We start from the raw sequence: 24,412 nt of genomic DNA, 5'->3' as shown, positions 1-24,412 counted from the left end.
TTTACTGACCCTAAAATACAAATGTCACAGGATACTGGTTGGGAAATAGTGAAGCAGACGGGCATTTAGAAGCACCATGCTGATTTATTTAGCACATGACATTAAGGCTTTATGATAGTGGAAGTGAGACACTTCCACACAGAGATAAAATATTTTACCATTTCTTCCAGAGAAGCAATCTTAGGTTTATAGCACCATATCAGACCTTTCAACATGTTATAGTAAGACTAATTAAAGTCCTTTTTTCCCCCTAGTTTAAGAATGTATAACACTTTCTTTCGTGAATTAGTCCATTCAAACGTGAAAATGAATGCTCCTTCCTATCCCCAGTCTCCTACCAACTGGTAATCAGATTCGTATTGCTATTTCTGAAAACGTATGAATGTCTTTACTTCGACACCTAAGCTCTGATGCCATGTTTCCCAAACTTTAGTGTGCATCAGAATCACCCGGAGGACGGATGGCTTGGTGCCACACCCACGGTTTCTGATTCAATAGGTTTGGTGTGAGGCCCGTAAATTTGCATTTCCATCAAATTACCAGGTCATGCTGACGCAGATGGACCAGGGACATTTCGAAACACTGAGCTAATACTTGGGAACTGTCTTTCTCTACAAACACATAGTTTCAGTGGGGTTTGATGGTTAGAGCATGGGGTTTGGAGCCAGAGATACCAATGTTCAAATTCCATTCCTGTCGGTTTCTAGTGGGGTCATCTTAGGGAAGTTACTTATACTTCTTAGTGTCAATTGCTTCATCTATAAAATGGGAATTAAAATGCTTACTTGCAGGATGGTTGTTAAAAATTAAGGCTAATGTGTAAAGTGCTTGTATTTTAAAATGATGAAGGTAATGACAGCAGCCAACATTTGTTGGGTCCTTATGATGTGCCAGGCACTATTCTAAGCAGTTTACATGAATTACTTCATATAATCCTCATGACAGTCCTATAAGATACATATTATCATTATTCCCACTTTATAGATGAGAAAACCAAGGCACAGAAAGGAGAATTTGCACACAGTGGCAGATCTAGCATTTGAACCCAGGCAGTGCGTCACCTGGGTCCATGTCCTTTACTACCTTCTACAGCCTCAAATGGCAGCTACTGCTCCTGCTTCTGCTTAGACTGAACTCTAGCTTATATGAAAGAGAATTTTAAAAAGGGAATGACACAGGGCTACAACTAATGCCTGAATAAGCCTTAAGCTAGGGCCTCAGGTCCCCTTAAGGATGTTCTCTGAGAGAAAGAAGCTCTGAGCAGGTCTCTCACCACAAGATATTCAAAGTCTTGGGCTGAAACTGCCCATTACCTTGAGTGACTCATATTCCAGTTCTGCACCTCTGATTTGTGGTCTTTCTTCTTCCTAGGGAAACACACAAAGTTAAAAACTTTATAAGTAAGTAGTTATATTTTAATCGTCACATTTTTACTCTTAGAATATTTCCTAGCTCAGCAGAAAAGAGTGAGGAGAGTTAAGCCCTCACTACTTGAACCAAAACCTACTTGGTTAAAGTTAAAGTACTTCTGGGCTGAGTTGCCATTAAAGAAGAAACTGAAGAACTCGGTTTGCCATGGCCCTAGGGTGGGAGAGCACTGCGCACCTTTGCCTTACTTCGGAGCACCTGCTCCTCCTTGCGGTCCAGCTCATCCTGCATCAGCTGCTTCTCCTGCTCCAGCTCTGTGACCCGCTTCTGGAGCTTGAGGAACAATGACATGTCCAGAGGCACCTTCTTCTCGCTTGGCTCCTAAACCCCAGAAAGCAGAAGATGGTCAAGATGGTTCGGAAGATGTACAAGCCAATGAGAAAATGATGAACAGCTCAACAGAGAAACAGGCAAACTTATAGGAGAAATATAAATGGCCAAAGTATATACAACTAACACATCCAACCAGCTAATAAATGGAGAAATGTGAATTAAACAACAGCGAGGTACCACTTTCCCCCTATCATGTTGGCAAAGACTAATAAGATTAATAAGGCCATGTGTTAGTAACAGTGTCTTATAAGATATTGGTGGAAGTTATAAGTAGGCCCTTTGGAAGGGCAAGTTAGCTGTATTTATTAAAATTTAAGTCTGTATATTCTTTAACACAGGACAAACATAGCAATATATGTTTAAGAATTAATCCTGCACAAATACACAAGTACACAAAAATATATGGGGAAAGATGTTCACTGTAATATTTTTTGTAATTGCAAAAAACTAAAAAGAATTCAAATGTTGGTCAATAGGAGAGTTGCTTAAATAAATTATGGTATAGCCAAACTATAAAGTATTTTATAGCTGTTAAAAATAATGAAGTAGATCTATATGAGTAGATAAATATGTTCTAGATAAAAGTATTAAGTGAAATGAACAAGTTGCAGGATAGTATCTCATTTTTCTTAAAAAAAACAAAACCCAATACACGTGACTTTTAAGTATACCTAGCACATGGCATACAAATATCTAGAAGGCCATCGAGGTTATCTCAGAGAATGGGAGGTACTGTGGGAAAGTTTCATTTTCTACTTCACACATTTCTATATTTGAATTGTTTACAATGAGCATGTATTACTTTTGTAATTAGGAAAAATGATTTTTGAAAAGGTGAGATGCTAGCATAAATATATTGATGTCAGAGAGAAAACTAAAAAAACAAAATATATACAGCACTTAATAAACTGAAAGATAACCTAGTAGCATTTAAAAGCATGTCAATTGGTTCTAAAACAGAGTCACAGGGAGAACTAGTAGGATAAATAAAGATACACTAACTAAAGCTAAGCAAAAGGAAATAATTAACCCCTAACCACCATCATAGAAATTCTGGAGGCTCCATAATTGTTTTACTTTCTTTACTTTGGGTTTGAATTTTTAATGAGGTAAGAAGAGAAACAATTGTATCATTAGATTTTGAGAGGATAAAGATCATCTTTTTGTTAGAGAGAAAGAGAATGGTAACAACAACTTATTTATTTAATTAAATGATCGAAGTATAATTCTTAAGTGGTCAGCAAATCTTATATTTCCAATTGTCAATTTTTTAAAAAATGTTTTTTCCTCACATAAAAGCAAAATAAGTTTAGGAAATAAGAAAAGTACAAAGAAGAGAGCTGTAAGCATAATCTCATATCCAGAGAAAACCCACAATTTTTGTCCAGTCTTTTTTTAAATAAATTTAAAGAACTGGAATAGTACTTTCATTATAATTTTGTACTGTCTTTAAAACTTAGCATCGTATTATAATCGTTTTCCAAATTTATAATATGATACTTGAAAGCACAATTTTTAATGGCTGTATTGACATGTGTACCATCATTTGCTTAGCTATTACCTTACTGGTGATCACTGGGGTTATTTCTAATTTTTTGCTATTGAAATATACTAAAATAAACAACCTAGTACATAAATATCTAAACATTAATGTTTTTAAGTCTATTAAATTGGTTGAGCCTGTTTATACTTCCATCAGCAGCCACCAACTTGCCTGGAACAGCAATGACTGTCATCATTAAAAAAAGTTGGCTCAGCTGGTAGACCAATAGTGGTTTTTCATTATTGTTTTAATTTGTATTTCTTTATCTTTTGATGAGGTTGAATAATTTTTATATTCATGAGCAATCTTTGATTTTTTGTGAATTCTTGGTAGTGCTAAGTTCAGTATTATTCCAGTTCTAAAAAGACACCTAAGAAGAATCAACTAAACTAAGAAGTGGGGCATTTATAGGCTGTCAGGGTCATTTATCCACAAACTAGTTAGACCTGGTCTTTTTCTTTGTGTCCACTTTAAAAAAAAAAATTTTATTTTTATTTATTTATTTATTTTTGACTGTGTTGGGTCTTCATTGCTGCGTTCGGGCTTTCTCTAGTTGCAGCAAGAAGGGGCTACTCTTTGTTGTGGTGCATGGGCTTCTCATTGTGCTGGCTTCTCTTCTTGTGGAGCACAGGCTCTAAGTGCACAGGCTTCAGTAGTTGTGGCACACGGGCTCAGCAGTTGTGGCTCTCGCGCTCTAGAGCGCAGGCTCAGTAGTTGTGGCATACGGGCTCAGTGGTATGTGGGATCATCCCAGACCAGGGCTCAAACCCGTGTCCCCTGCATTGGCAGGCGGATTCTTAACCACTGCGCCACCAGGGAAGTCCATCTGTCCACTTTTGCACTGCTCAGAGTAACAAAAAGTTTAGGTAGATGACCTTAACCATAAAGTCTGTCCTGACTTAGTAGAACAGAGGTAACATCTTCCCTGAGCATGAAATTACTACAGAATTTCATTCATACGAAAATTCATTTCTATACATCCCACAAATACTTATGTTTTAGCTTATTTATAATGTAAACATTCTATCTTATGTATTTTAATGTTTGTTCCTCTATTAATGGTGTATGTATCCCTGAAAACTTTTAACTATTTGATCCTTTTTTCACACTATGATAGAAGCCTTCATTCTATGAATGAATATAATATTTCATCATTGTACCTATAGATAGGAACATCTGACAACTGCAAAAATTGAGGCATAATGATTAGTAATTAAGAGAGCTCCAAATGGTGCCCATTCTTATCCCTAATGACACGTAAAATCAAAGAGATACTGTCCTCTCTATACCACGTAAGCAAGAAGGAAGTTTGGGCCATCTGGCTCAGGGAAGTTTCTGGGGTTTTGTTTTGCTTTCTTTCCTTTGTTAGGACTTTGTCATCTAGGGCTTTTCCAAGAAAGTGAAGCTTTAAAATTAATCTAAAAAATAGCAACAGTCTCTCATTAGAGGAAAATCAGGAAGATAACAGAATTTGTTCACAAAATTACCACAACAGGCTTGGCAGTCATTCTGGAATTACTGCTGACAATAGCTGAGAAAGTTATGGTGACGCTTTTCCTGGATTTGACAGGTATGAGAAAGCTCGACAGCAATAGCAGAACTGAGATAATTTGTTAATGGCTACTAAGAAAGGGGCATTACAGAGCGTGGAGAAGCAATGGTTCCAAAAAAATAACCCCAAACCACGAAGATGCTGGAAGTGTGGGAGGGCTCCAAGGCAAGTAGAGCTGGCAGGTGAGTTCTTCAGAGAGAAACAGCAATGGAGATGTCATTGTGTCTTGTGAACAAACAATCACAGGTTTCTGATTTGTGACTAGAGAGACATTAATCTTTTATTTTTACATCAAATTTTGCTATTATTACACGACTAAGGTCGGAATTCTGTGTTTCAAAACAATTTATCTGTTTTAATTTTTAAAAAATCAATTCATAAACAAGAGTGATCCCATTATTTTCCTGGCACTGGATTCTAAAAGAGCTACTTGGGAATATTACACATAGGAGTTGAAAGTTTTCCTTTAGTTTGAAAGGGGCAATTTGTAAACCTGGCCATTACAGAGGTAGTTGCAGGAAGAAATGCAAACCTGCAAGTCATAAGTAATTCGAAGTACAAAGTTACGTCCTGCACAATTTCCCTTCTGATAATCAATCTCTCTTTTTCCATTACTAGTTGTGTAGATTTCCATCTTTCTGATCCTGGCCACACCCAGTCAGAATTGTAGGGTGGTCACTGGAAGCCTGTTTATTAGAGCAAAAACCTCTGTTTATTGAACACTAGTTTACTATGTATCAACACTGCTACAAGTGTTTTATAAAAATTAACTCATTTAATCTTCAAAATATCACTATAAAGTAAGATAATAATAGCATTGCCACTTCACAGATGAGGAAACTGAAACACAGAGAGATTGAGGCTAAGGTTATGGACTCAGTCCCAAGGAAGAGAGTTACTGTAGTCTGTCCCATGGTAAAGACAGCACTAACCAAAGCCAGCCACATCTCAGATGCATGCACTTAGTCACAAGAAACAAGCATGACTACTTGTCAACAGCCTTCCTCATTATTGAGAGAAGGCTTCCAGTGTATGACCTACTGTTGGTGGTCAGTGCACATGACAGACACTAACAATAATCCAAGATCTGTAGGTGATTTCTGGAGCACAATTCACACACTTCATTATTCAAAAAAGATGAAAAATGTACCAAATCCCACTCTAATCTATCTCTTAACTTGAGAAAAGACTTGACAGAAAACAAGTGAGAATAGAAATGAAAAGGTTACCCCTCCCCTCAAATCTGTAAGAATCTGGAGAAAACTTGAAAAGAATAGAGACCCTGACAAAAACTGTTACTAGTAAAAATTAGGTAAAGCATATAAGAGTTTTGAGTTTAAAAATGTAATGCCCACTACTGGGCATATACCCAGAGAAAACCATAATTCAAAAAGACACATGCACCCCAATGTTCACTGCAGCACTATTTACAATAGCCAGGTCATGGAATCAACCTAAATGCCCATCTACAGACAAATGGATAAAGAAGACGAATGGTACATATATACGCAATGGAATATTACTCAGCCATAAAAAGGAATGAAATTGGGTCATTTATAGAGATGTGGATGGACCTAGAGACTGTCATACAGAGTGAAGTAAGTCAGAAAGAGAAAAACAAATACCGTATATTAACTGTATATATGTGGAATACTGTATATTAACTGTATATATGTGGAATCTAGAAAAATGGTACAGATGAACCAGTTTGCAAGGCAGAAATAGAGACACAGATGTAGAGAACAAACATATGGACACCAAGACCAAGGGGGGAAAGCGGCAGTGGGTGGGGGGAGCGGAGGATGAATTGGGAGATTGGGATTGACGTATATACACTAATATGTATAAAATGGATAACTAATAAGAACCTGCTGTATAAAAAAATAAATAAAATTCAAAAATTCAAGAAAAGAAATTAAAAAAAAACTGTGAGCAATAATGAATTGCTGTAGTTTGAAACCACTAATGTCAGGGATGGTTTGTTGCACAACAATAGGTAACTTGAACAACCTCTGTCCTGCTGTATACAGGTCGTACTGCTGTATCAATATCGCCAGCCTAACGTTATCTGTAGACAGAAATGGGACTGGAGAACTGCAGTATAGAACCCCTGAGTGCAAGGAGGTAGAGTGTGGAGCTCTGAACAGACAGGCCTCAGTTAGAATACTGGCTCTGCCACTTACAAGCTGTGACCTTGGGCCAGCAACTTAGCCCACTCCTATGTATGAGTCCAATTATATGACACTTTTCTTTAAAAGGAACAGAATGAGATGGAGAAACTTTTCATCCCAAGTGGAACTAAGACAAGAAAGGAAAGAATTATTCATTTTTTTTCAGCTGTTCTGTCAGAAGCAGTCTATTTCTGACTTGGCCATTCTCTCAGAATATGATACAAAAATAGAAGAGTTGTGCCTGAATTACCCATTACAGAAACTAATGTCATATTTGAAGAAGATGTGAGAATTGGTTTGGGAATGATCTAACTTAAAGTCACTGTACTCTTGGAGTTACAGTAACATGTCATTTTGATTTCAAACCATGTAACACAAAACACTAAGGCAGATTTATAAGCTGTTTTTCATGCATTTTTGTGGGAGAGAATTACATTGGTACAAACTATCATCAAACAGGCAGCAATTTTGCTAAACTCCTGGGCATTGGTATTTATAATATTCTAGGACAGAGGGCTTATCTTTCAAATAATTTACCTCAGTCTGAAATAAATTCATGACAGGCTATGTTTTTTGCACATAGAACATGTTAAGGTGTAAAAGGGAATTACAGAAGGGAAAATCTGATCCTCAAAATTACCTTAAAAATGAAAATTAAAATGTTTATTGACAAAAAAATATATGCAATAAGTATGTATGTACACAGCTAATTAAGGACTTTTAAGTCACTTATGAAGAATAAACAGCATAAAACAAATGTTACGTTTATGGACAAATGGGGTCCTCCCTGCAAAGAAAGTGTTCTCTGTTAGTAACAGCATGGGCACATCTTACTTTTACTGATAGTTGTCTAAAAGGTACCTCTGTCCTAGATGGAATGTCTTCAGTTTCTGCAATTTCAGAGCTAAAGGTGTATTCGGACTCATTGCTGCTGTGGGTGGAGTCTGTTCTCTTGTGTCCAGGCTTAGGCACATTCTGCAAGACAAATAAGCAGTTACAGTTAACACAACATAATTAAATAATTGAACTAGGCATAGTTAAGACAGCATCCACCTTAACTCAGTTCTAATCCTCACTCACTGACTTAATGTTCTCATGCCCAAACGATCTGTTCCATGTTGTATTAACAAACTCTTACAAAAGGGTCACCTTCGGAGCTCCTCAAAGAATGAGAAAGATGCACCAGGAGGGCATGACAAGCACAGTCACAAAACCAAATACTCGAACAAAAATCATCTGTGATTACTGGCAGAGTCCGCTTTTTAAAGTTGTGAGTGGCTAGTCGCACTGGGTGAAGCATAGGTATGATGCCTCAGCATCTAAGGACTGCAACTGACTTCCATGTTGCAATCAAATAAAACCTACCAAAAAGTTCATAGGATATATTTAATGATAGCATAATCATTTTACTGCACCGTATTTGGGCATAAATGGTAAAAAAAAAAAAAAAAAAAGTCAGGGGAGGGGAGTTTCCACTTAGGCGACTACAATTTCTGTTAGTTTTATGCCTGAAGCTGAATCTCTGAAGTCAGCAGTGGGAAGGATGAATGTGCAGAAGAGGCAAGGAAGCTGCTCGAAGAATCCTGGGAAGATCCTTGGGTTATTAATTCAGGGAGTCCAGGTGACACTTTTAAGGCATGTGGCATATGAACTAGTGTTCAGAAAGCTTGTGGGGAACAGAAAAGTTAAGCAATTGTAGTCCCTTCCTTTCTATAGGAAAAGGGGTTAGAGAATGACTCGAAGGAAGAAGGAATAAAAAGGCTGGGTTTGGGCCCCTCACTCCTAGGGTGCCCCTAGCAGAAGACATGGAAAGGTTCAGTGGCCTGGATTTTCTAGGGTTACAAATCCTGAGAGCTTCAGAAAGGCCTCCAAGAGCTTTGGGATCTGTCCAATTTCCTTTACTCCTTCCCAGGTGCAGGAAAAGAGCCAGAAGCCAACAAAGAGCTTTTTGCCTCTTTCCTTCCAACATCCAGGCTTATAGAGAGCAGACCCATCTGTGCAACCACAGGGAAGCCAGCCCCCAGGGGCAGTTGAAAGCCCCTCAGCCCAGTCCAACCTGTATGTTCTATGCTCATTAGTGTAATTTTCTTTTTTTCTGTGTGTGACATCTTTGTCTGGTTTTGGTATCAGTGTGATGCTGGCCTCACAGGATCAGTTGGGAAACTGCTCCCTCTTCAATTTTTTGGAATAGTTTGAGAAGCATAGGTATTAACTCTTCTTTAAATGTTTTTTGTTGGGAGTTTTGACTGCTGATTCCATTTCATTTCTGATATTTGATCTGTTCATATTTTCTATTTCTTCCTGATTCAGTATTGGGATATTTTATGTTTCCAGGAATTTGTCCGTTTCTTCCAGGTTGTTCATTTTATTGGCATGTAATTGTTTGTAGTAATCTCTTATGATACTGTGTATTTCTGTGGTGTTGCCTGTAACCGCTCCTCTTTCATTTCTGATTTTATTTATTTGGGCTCTCTCTTTTTGTCTTGATGAGTGTGGCTAATAGTTTATCAATTTTGCTTATTTTTTTCATAGGACCAGCTCTTAGTTTTGTTCATCTTTTAAACTGATTTTTAGTCTCTATTTCATTTCCACTCTGATCTTTTTTTTCTCCTTCTACTAATGTTGGGCTTTGTTTGTACTTTTACTAGTTCCTTTAGGTGCAAGGTTAGATTGTTTATTTGAGATTTTTCTTGTTACCTGAGGTAGCATGTATCACCATTAAACTTCCCTCTTAGAACTGTTTTTGCTGCAGTCCATAGATTTTAATCATTTTGTTTCCACTCTTTGGTTTCTTCAGTGACCTATTTGTTGTTTAGTAGTGGTTTGCTTAGCCTCCATGTGTTTGCTTTTTCAAGTTTTTTTTTCCTGTAGTTGATTTCTAGTCTCACGGTATTGTGGTGGAAAAAGATGCTTGATGTAATTTCAATCTTCTGGATGATCTGTCCTTTGATATAAGCGGGGTGTTAAAGTCCCCTACTATTATTGTGTCACTGTCAATCTCTTCCTTTATGTTTGTTAATATTTGCTGTATGTATTCAGGTGCTCCTATGTTGGGTGAACATATGTTTACAACTGTTATATTTTCTTGTTGGATTGATCCCTTTGTCACTATGTAATGTCCTTTTTTGTCTCTTGTTATAGTGTTTGTCTTAAAGTCTATTTTGTCTGACTATTGCTACCCCAGCTGTCTTTCCATTTCCATGGAATACATTTTTCCATCCCCTCACTCTCAGTCTGTGTGTCTTTAGAACTGAAGTTTCTCACAGGTGTGTGTGTGTGTGTGTGTGTGTGTGTGTGTATTTGTCTTGTTTCTATTATCCATTCTGCCACTCTATGTCTTTTGATTAGAGCACTTAGTCCATTTACATTGAAAGTAATTATTGATAGGTATGTACTTACTGCCATTTTGTTAGTTGTTTTCTGGTTGTTGTAGTTCTTTTTTGTTCCTTTCTTCTTTTGCTTTCTTCCCTTGTGATTTGATGACTTTCTTTAGTGTTATATTTGGATTACTGTCTTTGTGTGTGTGTGTGTGTATGTATCTATAATATGTTTGTGGTTACAATGAAGTTCATAAAAACAACAATAAATGAGGTTCAATCACACAGATATACATACATATACAAATATATTTAATTATTTAAATATGATGATCTCAAGTTCAAACGCATTTTAACAACCATGCATTCTCAGTCCCCTCTCCATGACTAGTGTTTTTGTCATCATATTTTACATCTTTTTGTTTTGTGTACCCCTTAACTACATACTGTGGTTATTTTACTACTTTTTTGTCTTTTAGCCTTCCTACTAGATTTATATGTGATTGATCTACTACCAATACTGTATGTTTACTTTTATCAGTGAGAGTTTCCCTTTCTAGTTGTGGCCTTTTCTCTCCTGCCTATAGAAGTCCTTTTAACATGTCTTGTTAAAAGGTTTAGTGGTCCTGAATTCTTTAGCTTTTGCTTGTTTTATCTTTTTATCTTCCCTTCAAATTGGAATGATAGCTTTGCTGGGTAGAGTATTCTTGGTTGTAGGTTTTTTCCTTTTATCACTTTGAATATATCATGCCACTCCCTGCTGGTCTGCAAAGTTTCTGCTGAAAAGTCAGCTTACGGTCTCAAGGAAATTCTTTCTATGTAATTAGTTGCTTTTCTCTTGCTGCTTTTAAGATTCTCTCTTTCTCTTTAATTTTTACCATTTAAACTATAATGTGTCTTGGTGTTGACCTCTTTGGGTTGACCTTGTTTGGGACTCTCTCTGCTTCCTGAACCTGGATGTCTCTTTTCTTTCCCAGGTTAGTGAAGTTTTCAGCTATTATTTCTTCAAATAAGTTCTCTGCCCCTTTCTCTCTCTTCCCCGTCTGGGACCCCTATGAGAATGTTATTATGCTTGATGCTGTCCCAGAGGCCTCTCTCAAACTATCCTCATTTTTTAAAATTCTTTTTTCTTTTAGCTGTTCCGAATTGTTGATTTCTACTACTCTGTCTTGCCGTTCACCAATCCATTTCTCTGTATCATCTAACCTACTGTTGATTCCTTCTAGTGTATTTTTAAATTTCAGTTATTGTATTCCTTAACTCTGTTTGGTTCTTCTTTATATTTTCCCTTTGTTAAACTTATCACCATGTTCATTCGTTCTTTTCCCGAGTGCACTGAACACCTTTATGATCATTACCTTGAACTCTTTATTGGGTAGATTGCTTATCTCCACTTCGTTTAGTTCTTCTTCTTCTAGGGTCTTGTCTTGTTCCTTTGTTTGGAATATATTCCTCTATCTACTCGTGTTGCTTACTGTTTGTGTTTATTTCTGTGCATTAGGTAGGTTGTTTAGGATTCCCAGTCTTGGAGAAGTGGCCTTATGAAGGAGACATCCTATGGGCCCCAGCAGCCCATCCTTTTACTCACAAGATCTATATGCTCTACGGGTGCCCCTATGTGGGCTGCATGGGCCCTTCTGCTGTGGTGGGGATCACTGCTTGGATGCACTGGTACATTGGGATGGCCCTCGGCCTGCTTGGCTTCCAGGTCCTACCTAGTGCAATAACTGCCAGCCGGCTGGTGGTGGCTTTGGGTGCTGGTGTGGCAGAGGCTGCATAGCCTGGGGGGTGTCTCAAGGCTGGTCCCAGGTTACGGATGGATGGGTCAGTGACCAGGGTGGCTGGATGGGGGGCTCATGGGGCTGGTGCCAGCTCACTTGTGAGCAGGTAAACCTCTGGCCCTAATAGGCTAGAGGGAGGACTCCAAAATGAAACTTGTCTGCAGCAGTGTCCTCATGGTTGGAGCTCCCCAAAATGCCTGCAGCCAATGTCTATGTCCCCAGGGTGAGCTCCAGTGGCCTCATGCCCTCTGGAAGGCTCTCCAAGGTTAGCAAGTGGGTCTGAACCAGGCTCCTTTCCAATTATTGCTTCTGCACTGGGTCTTGGACATGTGAGATTTTGTATATGCCCTTTAAGAGTGGAGTCTCTGTTTCCCACAGCCCTGTGGCTCTCTTGTACACAAGCCCCACCGCCTTCAAGTCCAGATGCCTGGGGACTTGTTTTCCTGGTGCAGGAACCCCAGGCTGGGGAGCCCGATGTGAGGCTCAGACCCCTTGTGCCTTGGGGAGAACCTCTGCAATTGTGTTTATCTTCCTGTTTGTGGGTCATTTACATGGGGTGTGGATCTTGACTATACGTGTCTCCACCCCTCCTACCCATCTTGTTGAGGTTCCCTTTTATATCTTTAGTTTCATAAAATAGTTTCTGCTAGTCTTCAGGTCATTCTTATATACAGCTGCTCTGTAAATAGTTATAATCTTGGCGTGCCTGTGGGAGGAAGTGAGCTCAGGGTCTTCCTACTCTGCCGTCTTGGCCACTCCCCTCCAAATTACCTTGTGTTTTATAACAGATATTTCAGAGCATTTCTGGCCATCTGTGCCATTAGGTTACGTTTAAGGCCGATAGCTGTAGGAACAAGATTGCTAGGGAACTCTTTGTTTCCTGATAGCAGGATAAGTAGAACAGGGAGGGTGCGCAGAACTATTAAAAGTTCAAAATGTACTTTGGCAGATGCAGAAGAGTCCTTGAAATAGATAAGACAATTTATTACAAATAGAGGCTGAATTTTCTTTTTCTAGGACTATATCTTTGAAATTACAAAAACTATATAATACTTGATTATATAAATATTTGCTTTATAAGCAAATTTTATTTTAAGTCATTCAATACATAAAACAAAGTCCACCTACACTGACTATACTATCTTATAATCCAGTCTTCAAAGTGTTTGACTTTACAAAATATTTATGAAAAAAGTGATATGATTTCTGGGATGTGCTTTAAAACAATCCAATCCACTGGCTGGAGTGGGATGGAGGGTAGAATGGGGGATAGAAACGTGTTGACCATTTTGGATTGAGTGATGGATACATGGAGTACAGGGGGGTTCGTTCTACTTTTCTATCTAGTTTTGCATATGTTTCAATTTTTTTTTTTTTTTTTTGCGGTACATGGGCCTCTCACTGTTGTGGCCTCTCTCGTTGCGGAGCACAGGCTCAGCGGCCATGGCTCACGGGCCTAGCCGCTCCGCGGCATGTGGGATCTTCCCGGACCGGGGCACGAACCTGTGTCCCCTGCAACAGCAGGCGGACTCTCAACCACTGCACCACCAGGGAAGCCCTCAAATTTTTATATATAAAAAAAATCAAAAGTATTTGACTCACAACCATCAAAGTCATCTCTTCCTTGAGGTCATCATATCGTTCTTCCAAGCGACTGAACTCATTCAGAAGGTTCTGATATCTCAGCCTTTCATCATTAAGATCGAGTTCCAGTTGTTTTGTTTCTTCTATTAACTTCTTTTCCATAGTCTCTGAAAGAAAGGAGAGGGAAAAGCATACCAAAGATGGCTCCACAGAATGCAAGAATACAAACATGGACACTGACTTCCAGTTTCTTTGGGAGGGGTTCTACTTTTAGCACCACTATGATCTATGAAGAGTATCTTAGTGGAGGTAGGGAAAGAGAAAATACCATGACCAAAGAATAATTTATTAATAACAACAACCATCATCTATTGCATTGTTCCATGAACAGAACTAGTTCATTCATTGGTTACAGCACATCCTTCATAAACTTCCACTAGCCATCGTCTAGTAACTAGAGTATACATTTTTTTATTATTCTGTTTCAGGCTATTCATAAAATTCTTTTGTCCCAAAAGTCAGAGACATTCCTCAAGCCTCTGGGGGAACAACGACTTCTCAGCGGACCCAGCTGTACTACTCTACAGAGTGTCTCCACTCATCTCAGTCCCCAGGTTCTGTCTTACAATTTCCCAACGCTGTGAGCTCCCTTGTTGTCCTATTACTCCCTCGATTCTAATCAGGTAAGATCCCCACACCTGGTCCTCTGTTGTTACCACTCCTATGTGCTGCTGGGGGACCTGACCTTTCCATTTACTCACCTCACTCTACTCTCTCTGTTGCCAGGGGCTGGCACTTAGATAGGACATCATCTGGAGATCGGAGACTAGCCCTTGATTGCAAATCAAGCACAGTAAAAAAGCCTTAAATCTCAGCTCTATGTTTTATCTCAATGAGCTGACCCAGTCACATTTATAAACATTAAGCTTCCTACCATTATGGCCCATTTTACCCTCATATTTTGTGGCTATATCTTAATCTGCCCTGCCTGCTTCTATTGCTTCACCATTTCTTTCTCTGTCAGCTCCATGACGGCAAGGGCTGCCAAATGTCTTGTTACAACTGCCTCCCTGGTGTCCAATACAGTGTTTCCCTACCCTAGGGCTTTAATAATTTGTAAATAAATGAATGAAAGAACTTCTTCTCTCTATAACGTTCTGTAAATTGCTTTTTATTCTCACAAGTTTGTGGAAGCTGCCCAAGGTTATCAACAAATTTTCCTTAGGCAAATCCACTGTTATTGTCTTTGTTCTTATCTTTCAGTATCAAATAACATTTTCTATTTTCCTTCAAGAATTCTCATCATTCTGGATTTTTCCACTGCATTCTGCATCCTAGCCTCCTTTTTTCCATGTTTTCAATGACTTTTCTCCTTCCCTCTTTTCTTTTCTTGCTCCTTTTCTTCACCTTATCCCTTATTTATGGTTATCCTGTAAGGCTTAATTCCAGATTTTCTTCTCTTTTCTATATAGTATTCCCCTTAATTGGGAGGAATGGGGCAGTATGGGGAAAACCACAGAGGGCTCTCTCTTTCATCTCAATTTGCTTTCACATCATCTCTATCTGGAGACCCCAGCTGACATCCAAATTTTAATACTCAAACAACTGACCTCGTTAATTTCCCTCATAAACAGAGACTTGTTCCCCTCAATTTCCTCATTACTAATAACACATTATTGTTTTGATAACTCATCTCAAAACTTTAGAAAATTTTCAGAAACTTTAGAAAATTTTTACTCCTTTTTTGAATACCACATCAAAAATGATGATATATGATATACAATTCTTTTCATATATTTTCACTCTAATCAAATCTCTTCCTTTTTATTTCTATCACCAATTATTGTAGTTTAGATATATATTTTCTTAGCTCATGTTTATGTACATGTGGATTCCTTGTAAATTATCACCATTTTAATTTATCTTACAAACAGCAAATGAAATAAATGTCCACATCTAGTGCCTTTTTTTTTTAAGGTGGCAAAAAGTGGTTGATCTTAGGAAAATAATATCCATTGGTTTAGCAAAATAAATAATATATACAGATGCATATATTCATATACATATTAGCTCAAGAATTGGTCCTAAAACAACAGGACTCCTATAAGCCATAGATCATACATAGAGAACAATTTTTTTAAAAGTCCCATGATACTGACTAATATGAATTGATATTTGTACATAGGGAGACCAGATTTACAAGTTCACCAACTAATTCAACCAAATATTTAGAGTGCCTGCCTCCAGAACTCTGCAAATTTACTGATGACAGTCTAAGCAAAGTTGTAACTTATAAACCTTTGGTCTGAGGTTGGTTGGAGTACAGTAGGTTGGTCCCACATGAGGCTTACCTGTCATCTCCTTAGCCTGCTCCATGATAAGGTGATTGAGGGCCTCTTTTTCCTGCTTCAGCAAAGTATTTTCTTCCTTCAGATTTGATACCAACTATAAAATGAAACAATAAACTGAGATGGCTGCCACAGACAGAGGCAGCCCGATACTGAATACAAAGACCATACATACAGCAGTCACTCCTTACTTCCACATCTCACTGCCTCACTTCTTTGCCGAGTTATATCTGGTCATCCTTCAAACTTGTTTCTAGCATTACCCTCCAGAAAGCTTTCCCAGAAACTCCCTCCAATTACATGTCTCTCCTTTGGGCTACTACAGGACCCTGAATATGCCTCTTTATAGCCCTTATAAATGATTTACTTTTACTTCCCTGATCGACTAGAAATTCTTGGAGGACAAAAATGACTTGCTGTTATTGTTTTACTTTGTACCTTGAGCATTTAGCAATTGCCTGGCACCTAGTAAGCATTTGCGCTTGAAGCAATGATAATGCCTTTTCACACCAACAACCTAATGCAACGTTTATGTGTACCCATGATTCAAGCAGAGAGATTACAGAGGTTAAGAAAAATATGAAAGGCATTTTGGTTTTGGAAATTCACTGAAGACCTTCCGAAGCTCCCTGCTCTCTGTCTTGAGAAAGAGAATTTCATTTTCATCTCCTTTCAAGAGTTTTGCAAGGTTGTAAACTTTTATTCCACATTTAAGCATTGACCTTACAACACTGTGAATACACTTAATGCACAGAACTGTACACTTAAAGCGATTAAAATGGTAAATTTTATGTTACATATAAGCATATTTTACCATAATAAAAAAATATTGACCTTTAACTTTCTATTTCCTGGTTGGATAAGGATTCTCAGGAAGCAAAAATCAAAACCAAAGGAAACTTTGCTAAGTTCATAATTTATACAGTTCACCTTTGGAATAGAATGTGTGCTTGTTATAAGTGAAATTTGAATTCCTTTCTCTAAGCATAAGTTCAAGGGACTCTTAAAGCAACAGCTTTACTAATAAAGAGAAAGTTTAGGAGTTCAGAGACAGAGAAAGCGGGCTCTCTGACTAAGGATCCCTGAAGAACAGGGAACTGAGATTACAGCACGGTGTCAGGCCAGAAGGCGTTCCTTCTGATGGTCTAGTGCCTTCCCTCTGTGCTGATAAGGTCTTAACGTCTGCTCTCAGTAGAAAGGTTGAGTTCTCTATGTGCTCTTGAGAGAGGTTGCTCTTTGTCAGGGTATGCAACCAATCACCTATGGTGCTTTTTCAAAATACATGTGCCTGGCCCACACTCCCAGAGCTTGGGCAGGTATCTTTTTAAAAACTCTCCAGCATATTCTGAAATACACTCCTGTTTAAGAACCACAGTTCTGCTGGACCTTCTAGGCTCCTTGGTCAGGCTAACTGGCAATGTAGCTTTCCAGACCACAAAGCTAGCTCTCACAGGGAAATTTTTTCATTCTTCCTCATTATCACACTCCATCTAAAAGAATTAATGGTAGTGCCTACAGCTATCCTTGTGAAGGCAGCAGATAATAAAACGAAAGGAGAAATCTGAATATGTTCAGGTATACTATTCTATCAGATGAGAAAGGTATGAACTTGACTTTGAAAAGGAAACAAGAATACTCCTACCAAGCTTAATTCTCTATAGTTTCGGAGGAATTTGGAAAGCTTCCAGGGACTCAGGAAATGGGGAAGAAAGAGAGAGAGAGCACAAGAGAGATCTTAAACCTCAACAGTATCCCATTGGATACATATTTGAATTCTGAGAGAACAAGCTTGCTATGTCAAAGTAACATATTAATAGCACTGCTGTTTCCAGATCAGAGCCCAGATCTGCTATAGATATAGAAGGGATTATTTTATCAGGACCCTGAATACCATGGAAGGATTGCAACTTTATTAGCTACACTATCCTACCTGAATTGTGTCTAAGTTCCTTCGAGGTTCTTACTGTATAAGCTGCTGTTAAGGTTCAGAAGTCAGTAAGGAAAAAGCATATTGGGATTCTTGCCATAGTTACAGCCATCAGTCAACTCTGTTTTCATTTAAAGATGGTAATACTAGTGGAATCTCTGAAAACCTATTACTTTTTTCCAGTAAGCCTTATGTTGAGGTATCTTTACTTTGTTTAACCAATACATCTCATTACTGCTTGAGAACCTTAGTGTTTTCTGTATTTAATAAAGTTTTGATGTAAGTTAATACAAATTTGTAGTGTGGAAGCACTGGTCAATCTGTAAGCATTTGCATTGTTGTTCTATCTGCATAGCAGCTCTTGGCTACGATCAGTGTGCAGACATTTGGATTTTTTCCTGTTGGACTTCTCAAAACAGTCTTAATGCAGGTTTCCATAAAGATCCCTACTATCAGCTACTGACAGTTCATTGTGATTTACTTCTTAATCACCTTTAACCTGCTGAAGAAAAAAGAGTCTACACTCCACACAGATCTATTCATTCAAAGAAAAAGGGTGTATAGTAGGTTCTTGGCCATCACTTCTCTTCTTATAACACTGCTTTGCCTCTGCTTTAGGAGAGTAAAAGGTTTTACTAAAAGACCTATAGGTACTCATCCAGCATATGGAACAGCTGCTTGGGGGAAACACTAATAATGAACAGTAAACCAACTGAAATGTGTGTTTACCTTCGATTGAAACCAATATTGAGCCACAAGGGCCAGGTCAAGATGACAGCACAACTCCTTTGTGGAAGGAGTAGATGGGGATATGAACATTAGCTCCTACCTGCTCAGTTTCTTGTTTGTATCTATCAGCACACTCTTCAATGGATTTTTTCTCACACTGAGTTTGTTCCAGGTCTTTCCGGAGCTTGGCAATTTCTTCCTGCAGACTGAGGACACGTCCAGTAGCAATCTTAGCTTCTTCCTCACTTAGTTGAAGACGTTCTAAGTCACTTCGTAGTTTCTCGGTCTCAGAGTTGTATATTCCTTCCAGATTGGTCAGTTTCTCCATGAGGCATTTGTAGTCTTTGTTCTTTAAACACACACATAAGTGACAAAAAGTAAATATACACACCACAAATGTATTTAGTGAGAAAACCATGCCTATTCATCGTATTCATGCTATATCATCATAGTGCTGATATAGTGTCTAACCAAAATTACTAATGACAATATTTAAAATAACACCATCAGCACCCTCTTAGCGATACAAAGAGAGAATGGGCACAATTATTTCTGTTTTACACGATGAGCAACATAGATGTGATTTTCTCATAGTCACAAGGTGAGTTCCCACAGTAAATTCTCTTTCTTGATTCTTAATCCAGGAATAGGAAAATCTATACTTGCTTTTGAAAACAAATCAGTGTGCTACTGAAAGCCATGTGCCGGCTAGTGATACATAAGAATGATAAAATGGCCTCAAAAATCACAAGTTTCTTACAAATCCCTTTGTTTACCATCTGGAAACTCCTCTTCCCACTCAGAAAACCTTTCTGATGAATCCTATTTCATTCTGTTTTCTGTTTTTCTTTGTCATCCTTAGCATTTATGTATTACTAACTACCTTTATATCATTTGCATGTGCTAAAATATTACTTGGTAACTATCTCTAAGAAATCAAACTTTTATCTCTGCAAATAGACTGCAGATTTCCAAGAAGCATGGACATTTTCCTGCTTCTTTTGTCATCTCAATGCTAAACAACTCATCTTTAAAAGGAACAATACACTATACACAAATGAATGATAATGATGAAAGAGCTTTGTAAAATACAAAGTACAATATGACTGTCGGTCCTAACTGTTTGGAGTGCTAGTAAACCTGTCTGTGTTCTCGAAAATAATTTCCTGCCTTGGTCCTTGCAATTATAATCTTACCTATGAGCTTGTCACTATTTCCACATTCATTAATGCCATTATTATTTTACTTTTTTTGCGAAGACTGAAAGGTAAAGTCAAGAGGGGACAATGCTGAAGATGACCCCAGTGGATTTTGTTAGGCATGCTGCACTTTCAGGACTCCTGTTTAAAGCACACCTGTTCGTCAACTTTGCGCTGCAGCTGCATGATCTTGTTCTCCATGCCAATGTGGAGCTTCTTATAGCGCTCCACGGAGCGGGCCTCGATCTTGAGCTTCTTCAGCTCGCGCTTGGCCATCATCCGCCGGAAGCAGCACTGAAGGTAGATGATGGCGTGCATACTCCTCTTGTAGTAGGTGCGAGCCAGCCAGCCCCGGACCCACTTCTGAATGATGACTGCTTTGTGCTCACGGAGTATCTGCAGAAGAGGGTAAGTGCAAGTAACGTCAGACCCTGGACTAGACTCAATATTCAACTCTATCAACCTATGGATGTCAGGCTGAGAACCCACACATTACCTAAAGGAAAAGACATAAAAGTTGAAGCAACAATGTATTATGTGGACTGTATTTATCACAAATATATGGAAGCACAAAATTATTTTAAAAGGTGATTGAAATGTAGTCTTTAAAAGGCAATTTGAGGGCTTCCCTGGTGGCGCAGTGGATAAGAATCTGCCTGCCAATGCGGGGGACACAGGTTTGATCCCTGGTCTGGGAAGATCCCACATGCTGCAGAGCAACTAAGCCTGCGAGCCACAAATACTGAAGCGCGCGCGCCTAGAGCCTGTGCTCTGCAACGAGAGAAGCCACTGCAATGAGAAGTCCGCGGACCGCAACAAAGAGTAGCCCCTGCTCGCCGCAACTAGAGAAAGCCTGCATGCAGCAACGAAGACCCAACACAGCCAAAAATAAATAAATAAAATAAAGATAAATTTTTTAAAAACTCAACTCATTTTATAAAAAAAAGAGGAAATTTGAGAGACATATATAAAAATATGTATTATATCCACATGTCATATGTATGATTACATGTATATGTATGATGGTAAATGCAGTATACAGATAGAAGCTGTCTAAATAAAAGGTACCAGATTAATAAATAGAAAACTAGTCTACAAAGAAAGAAAAAATGCATTAGGTTTCTTATTGCTCTATGATTTCTATAAGCAACAGGTGATCCTTTAGAAAATAAGCAGAACTTGGTACCCTGTGAACTACGTGCTATTAAAATAAGAGATTTACCCACTACCCTTACTGCTGATACCATGCCACTGTGCATTAGGTCTCTGCTTGAGGACATGGGGTATGGCCAGTAAGCAGGCTGTAGAAGACGACACTTGGGGTACTGCAAAGTTTATTACTGATTTATTGATTTTTTTTTCCCCAGCAACAAAAAAATGACACTCTTGTTTGCCATATTTGAGGAATACCATTCTAGTGAGGATTTCCCATTGCTATTATAAATGCAGCACAAATCCATTTACGGGATTCAAAGGTAGTAGGGAGAGAACTTTAAAAGGAAAGCTACAAATCTTAATTTTATATTGTATTTTCTTAAAAAAAAAGATATTGCCCTAAACTTATAAACAACTTATAACAATAAGATTGCCTTGCATTTCCCTGGTGGCACAGTGGCTAAGAATCCGCCTGCCAATGAGGGGGACACGGGTTTGATTTCTGCTCTGGGAAGATCCCACACGCCATGGAGCGTCTAAGCCTGTGTGCCACAACTACTGAGCCTGTGCTCTAGAGCCCTCAGGCCACAACTACTGAGCCCGCATGCCACAACTACTGAAGCCCGTGTGCCACAACTACTGAAGCCTGTGTGCCCTGAAGCCCACGCGCTGCAAGTACTGAGCCCGCGTCCCACAACTACTGAAGCCCACTTGCCTAGAGCCCGTGCAACACAACGAAGAGTAGCTCCCGCTCGCCGCAACTAGAGAAAGCCCTCAGGCAGCAATGAAGACCCAATGTAGCCAAAAAAATAATAATAATAAAAATAGAATTTAAAAAATAAGATTGCCTTATGAGATGAATTTCTTGTCACTAATGACCATCAAGCAGAGATTGTGTAAACAGTTTCCAGGAATGATGGGGAAGAAGTTCTTAAATTTTAAGAACAGTGGAACTAGCAAAACTTTGATGTCCTTTCAAGTCTACGATATTACAAAGTAAGTCTTGTGTGATATAAATGTTTAAATGTATGCACTTGATTAAGTACTTATTACTGATTATTATAAATGGATACAATGTATCTTTTATGAAACTTTTTAAATGTAAAAAATCTCTGAAACCATCTATTCAGATAGGTAGCAGTTTAGTAAGATCATTAAAAGAACAGTTCCTATTTTTAGGTTATGTAGCTGAGAAAAACCATGAAAAACATATGCCATCCTAGAGGATACAATTAAGAAATAAGTCGTTGTGTTTAAAGCCAACAAATACAAAATAAACACAGGTGTTTAGGAGACCTTCACAGTATTTTCAGCCAACTCAAGGCTGTCCCTTTGGGATGTTTTCCTAATGCTAAGGCAGCCTTCAGTTCCCACTAAGTGCAGTCACCCACCGTGCATCATGCCGCAGTGAGGCAGGGCATCCTGAGCTCTCACTCAACAACACAATCCCAAGGGAGCCACCTATCTTATCTGGATGACTAGTGACAAACTGGATAAGACTCAGTGATGGCAAATTGAAGGCTTTCAGACTTTAAAACTCAAGCAGGGCTTCCCTGGTGGCGCTGTGGTTGGGAGTCCGCCTGCCGATGCAGGGGACACGGGTTCGTGCCCCGGTCTGGGAAGATCCCACATGCCGTGGAGCGGCTGGGCCCGTGAGCCATGGCCGCTGAGCCTGCGTGTCCGGAGCCGGTGCTCCGCAGCGGGAGAGGCCACAACTGTGAGAGGCCCGCATACCGCAAAAAAAAAAAAAAAAAAAAAAAATCAAGCAGCACACAGAGGCAAAGGTATTAATGCCAATATTCCTGTTCCATTTCCTTCTCCCCATGTAACTTCAGATACTGGTCCATTTCTCTAATTTCAGTCAAATGGAAACAGTATATAATTAGAGCTTCCATTCTCAATCTCATTTCCATCGGTGAGTCAGAGACATTAAATAACACTTGCTCTCACTTTAAGACCCCCAAAGCTTGGGGGAAGCTTGGATTGGAATCACAGCTAGAAGGATCACTAAGGGGGTACTACTGGCCTACACACGAGCCTGTCTCTAACCTGCCTCCCCTACTACGTCCAGTCACACTGGGAGCTAAGCTAGCTAGAGACTGCTACTGCTAAACCAAAGGCCTCACACGCCAGTTCAGATGTTCCTGAGGAAAGTAGTGAGGAAAACAGGAGGGTAACTGGTTTGGTATATCTAAAAGGTCAAGTTTAATAAGGCTTTTCCCTCCCTTGAAAGCTCATGCTTGAAGAGAAAGAACATCTGACTATAAAGCAGGCGTGGGCAGAAAGACCTGGAGTAGCTAAGTCTTCAAATTTTCTTCAAAACACAGCTATTAAATATGCTCATTCAAGCATCATTAGCGTTCCATTTTTCTTTGTTATATAAAATTAATTCAAAATAAGAAAATAAAATAAATACATGAATAGGGCCTAGGGCACACCCACATAATCACTGCCTGTGATTAGAGAAATGTCCTTCACATCACTCTACTGACACTCCTAACAGTGATGCCCAGAGAGCTCCAAGATCCAGACTGTATTTTTGGCTTATTAGGGCTATATTCTAAAGAACAGATTCAAAACCTTGCTGAAATGAAAGAGGAAAAACTTTCATCGACTAGGTCATATATTGTTAGAGGTGATGACTAAGACTAATCTGGTGATCCACTGTCTATAGCCATGATGATTATTGCTAGACATAAAGATTATTTGTCAAAAATTTCTAGAGCATAACACTCCAGTCAATATAACTTTGACCACATTGATGTTATATTTGATTTCATTTTTACCATGGTAAATTGTTCCAAGGTTGTTTCATTCTTACTCTGTTCATCTGCCATATATTGGGTCGGCCAAAAAGTTCGTTTGGGGCTTCCCTGGTGGCGCAGTGGTTGGGAGTCCGCCTGCCGATGCGGGGGACGCGGGTTCGTGCCCCGGTCCGGGAGGATCCCACATGCCGCGGAGCAGCTGGGCCCGTAGGCCATGGCCGCTGAGCCTGCGCATCCGGAGCCTGCGCTCCACAACGGGAGAGGCCACAGCAGTGAGAGGCCCACGTACCACAAAAAAAAAAAAAAAAAAAAAAAAATTCGTTTGGGTTTTCTGTAAGATGTTACAGAAAAACCCGAACGAACTTTTTGGCCTACCCAATATTTTTACCTATTCAAAGCTCACCACAGTCAGCTGAATAAAGGCCCCCAATACTAAGAATCTGTAAATATTACCTTATTTGGGAAAAGGGCCTTTGCAGATACGATTAAGATAAGGATCTCTAGATGGAGAGATTATCCTGGATTATCTGGGTGGGCCCTAAATCCATCACAAGTGTTCTCTTAAGAGACAGACAAAAGA

General features: G+C 39.0%; 1 protein-coding gene across 9 annotated transcripts in view; it reads right to left on the bottom strand.

Annotated features, from left to right (window-relative positions):
- Nucleotides 1-24,412, bottom strand: part of MYO5A (myosin VA) — a 194,244-nt gene that overhangs the window by 43,427 nt on the left and 126,405 nt on the right. For all 9 annotated transcript variants that reach the window (XM_032621152.1, XM_032621156.1, XM_032621160.1 and 6 more), the window contains 7 exons: nt 20,069-20,308; nt 18,814-19,062; nt 16,061-16,154; nt 13,728-13,876; nt 7,889-8,002; nt 1,606-1,749; nt 1,314-1,367 (listed from right to left, as the gene is read on the bottom strand). In XM_032621152.1, coding sequence (XP_032477043.1) covers nt 1,314-1,367; nt 1,606-1,749; nt 7,889-8,002; nt 13,728-13,876; nt 16,061-16,154; nt 18,814-19,062; nt 20,069-20,308 — 1,044 coding nt within the window. The remainder of the gene's footprint in view (nt 1-1,313; nt 1,368-1,605; nt 1,750-7,888; nt 8,003-13,727; nt 13,877-16,060; nt 16,155-18,813; nt 19,063-20,068; nt 20,309-24,412) is intronic.

This window comes from Phocoena sinus, chromosome 2 (assembly GCF_008692025.1).
Source record: "Phocoena sinus isolate mPhoSin1 chromosome 2, mPhoSin1.pri, whole genome shotgun sequence".
NCBI classification, from domain to species: domain Eukaryota; kingdom Metazoa; phylum Chordata; class Mammalia; order Artiodactyla; family Phocoenidae; genus Phocoena; species Phocoena sinus.
This window is presented reverse-complemented; position numbering and strand designations above follow the sequence as displayed.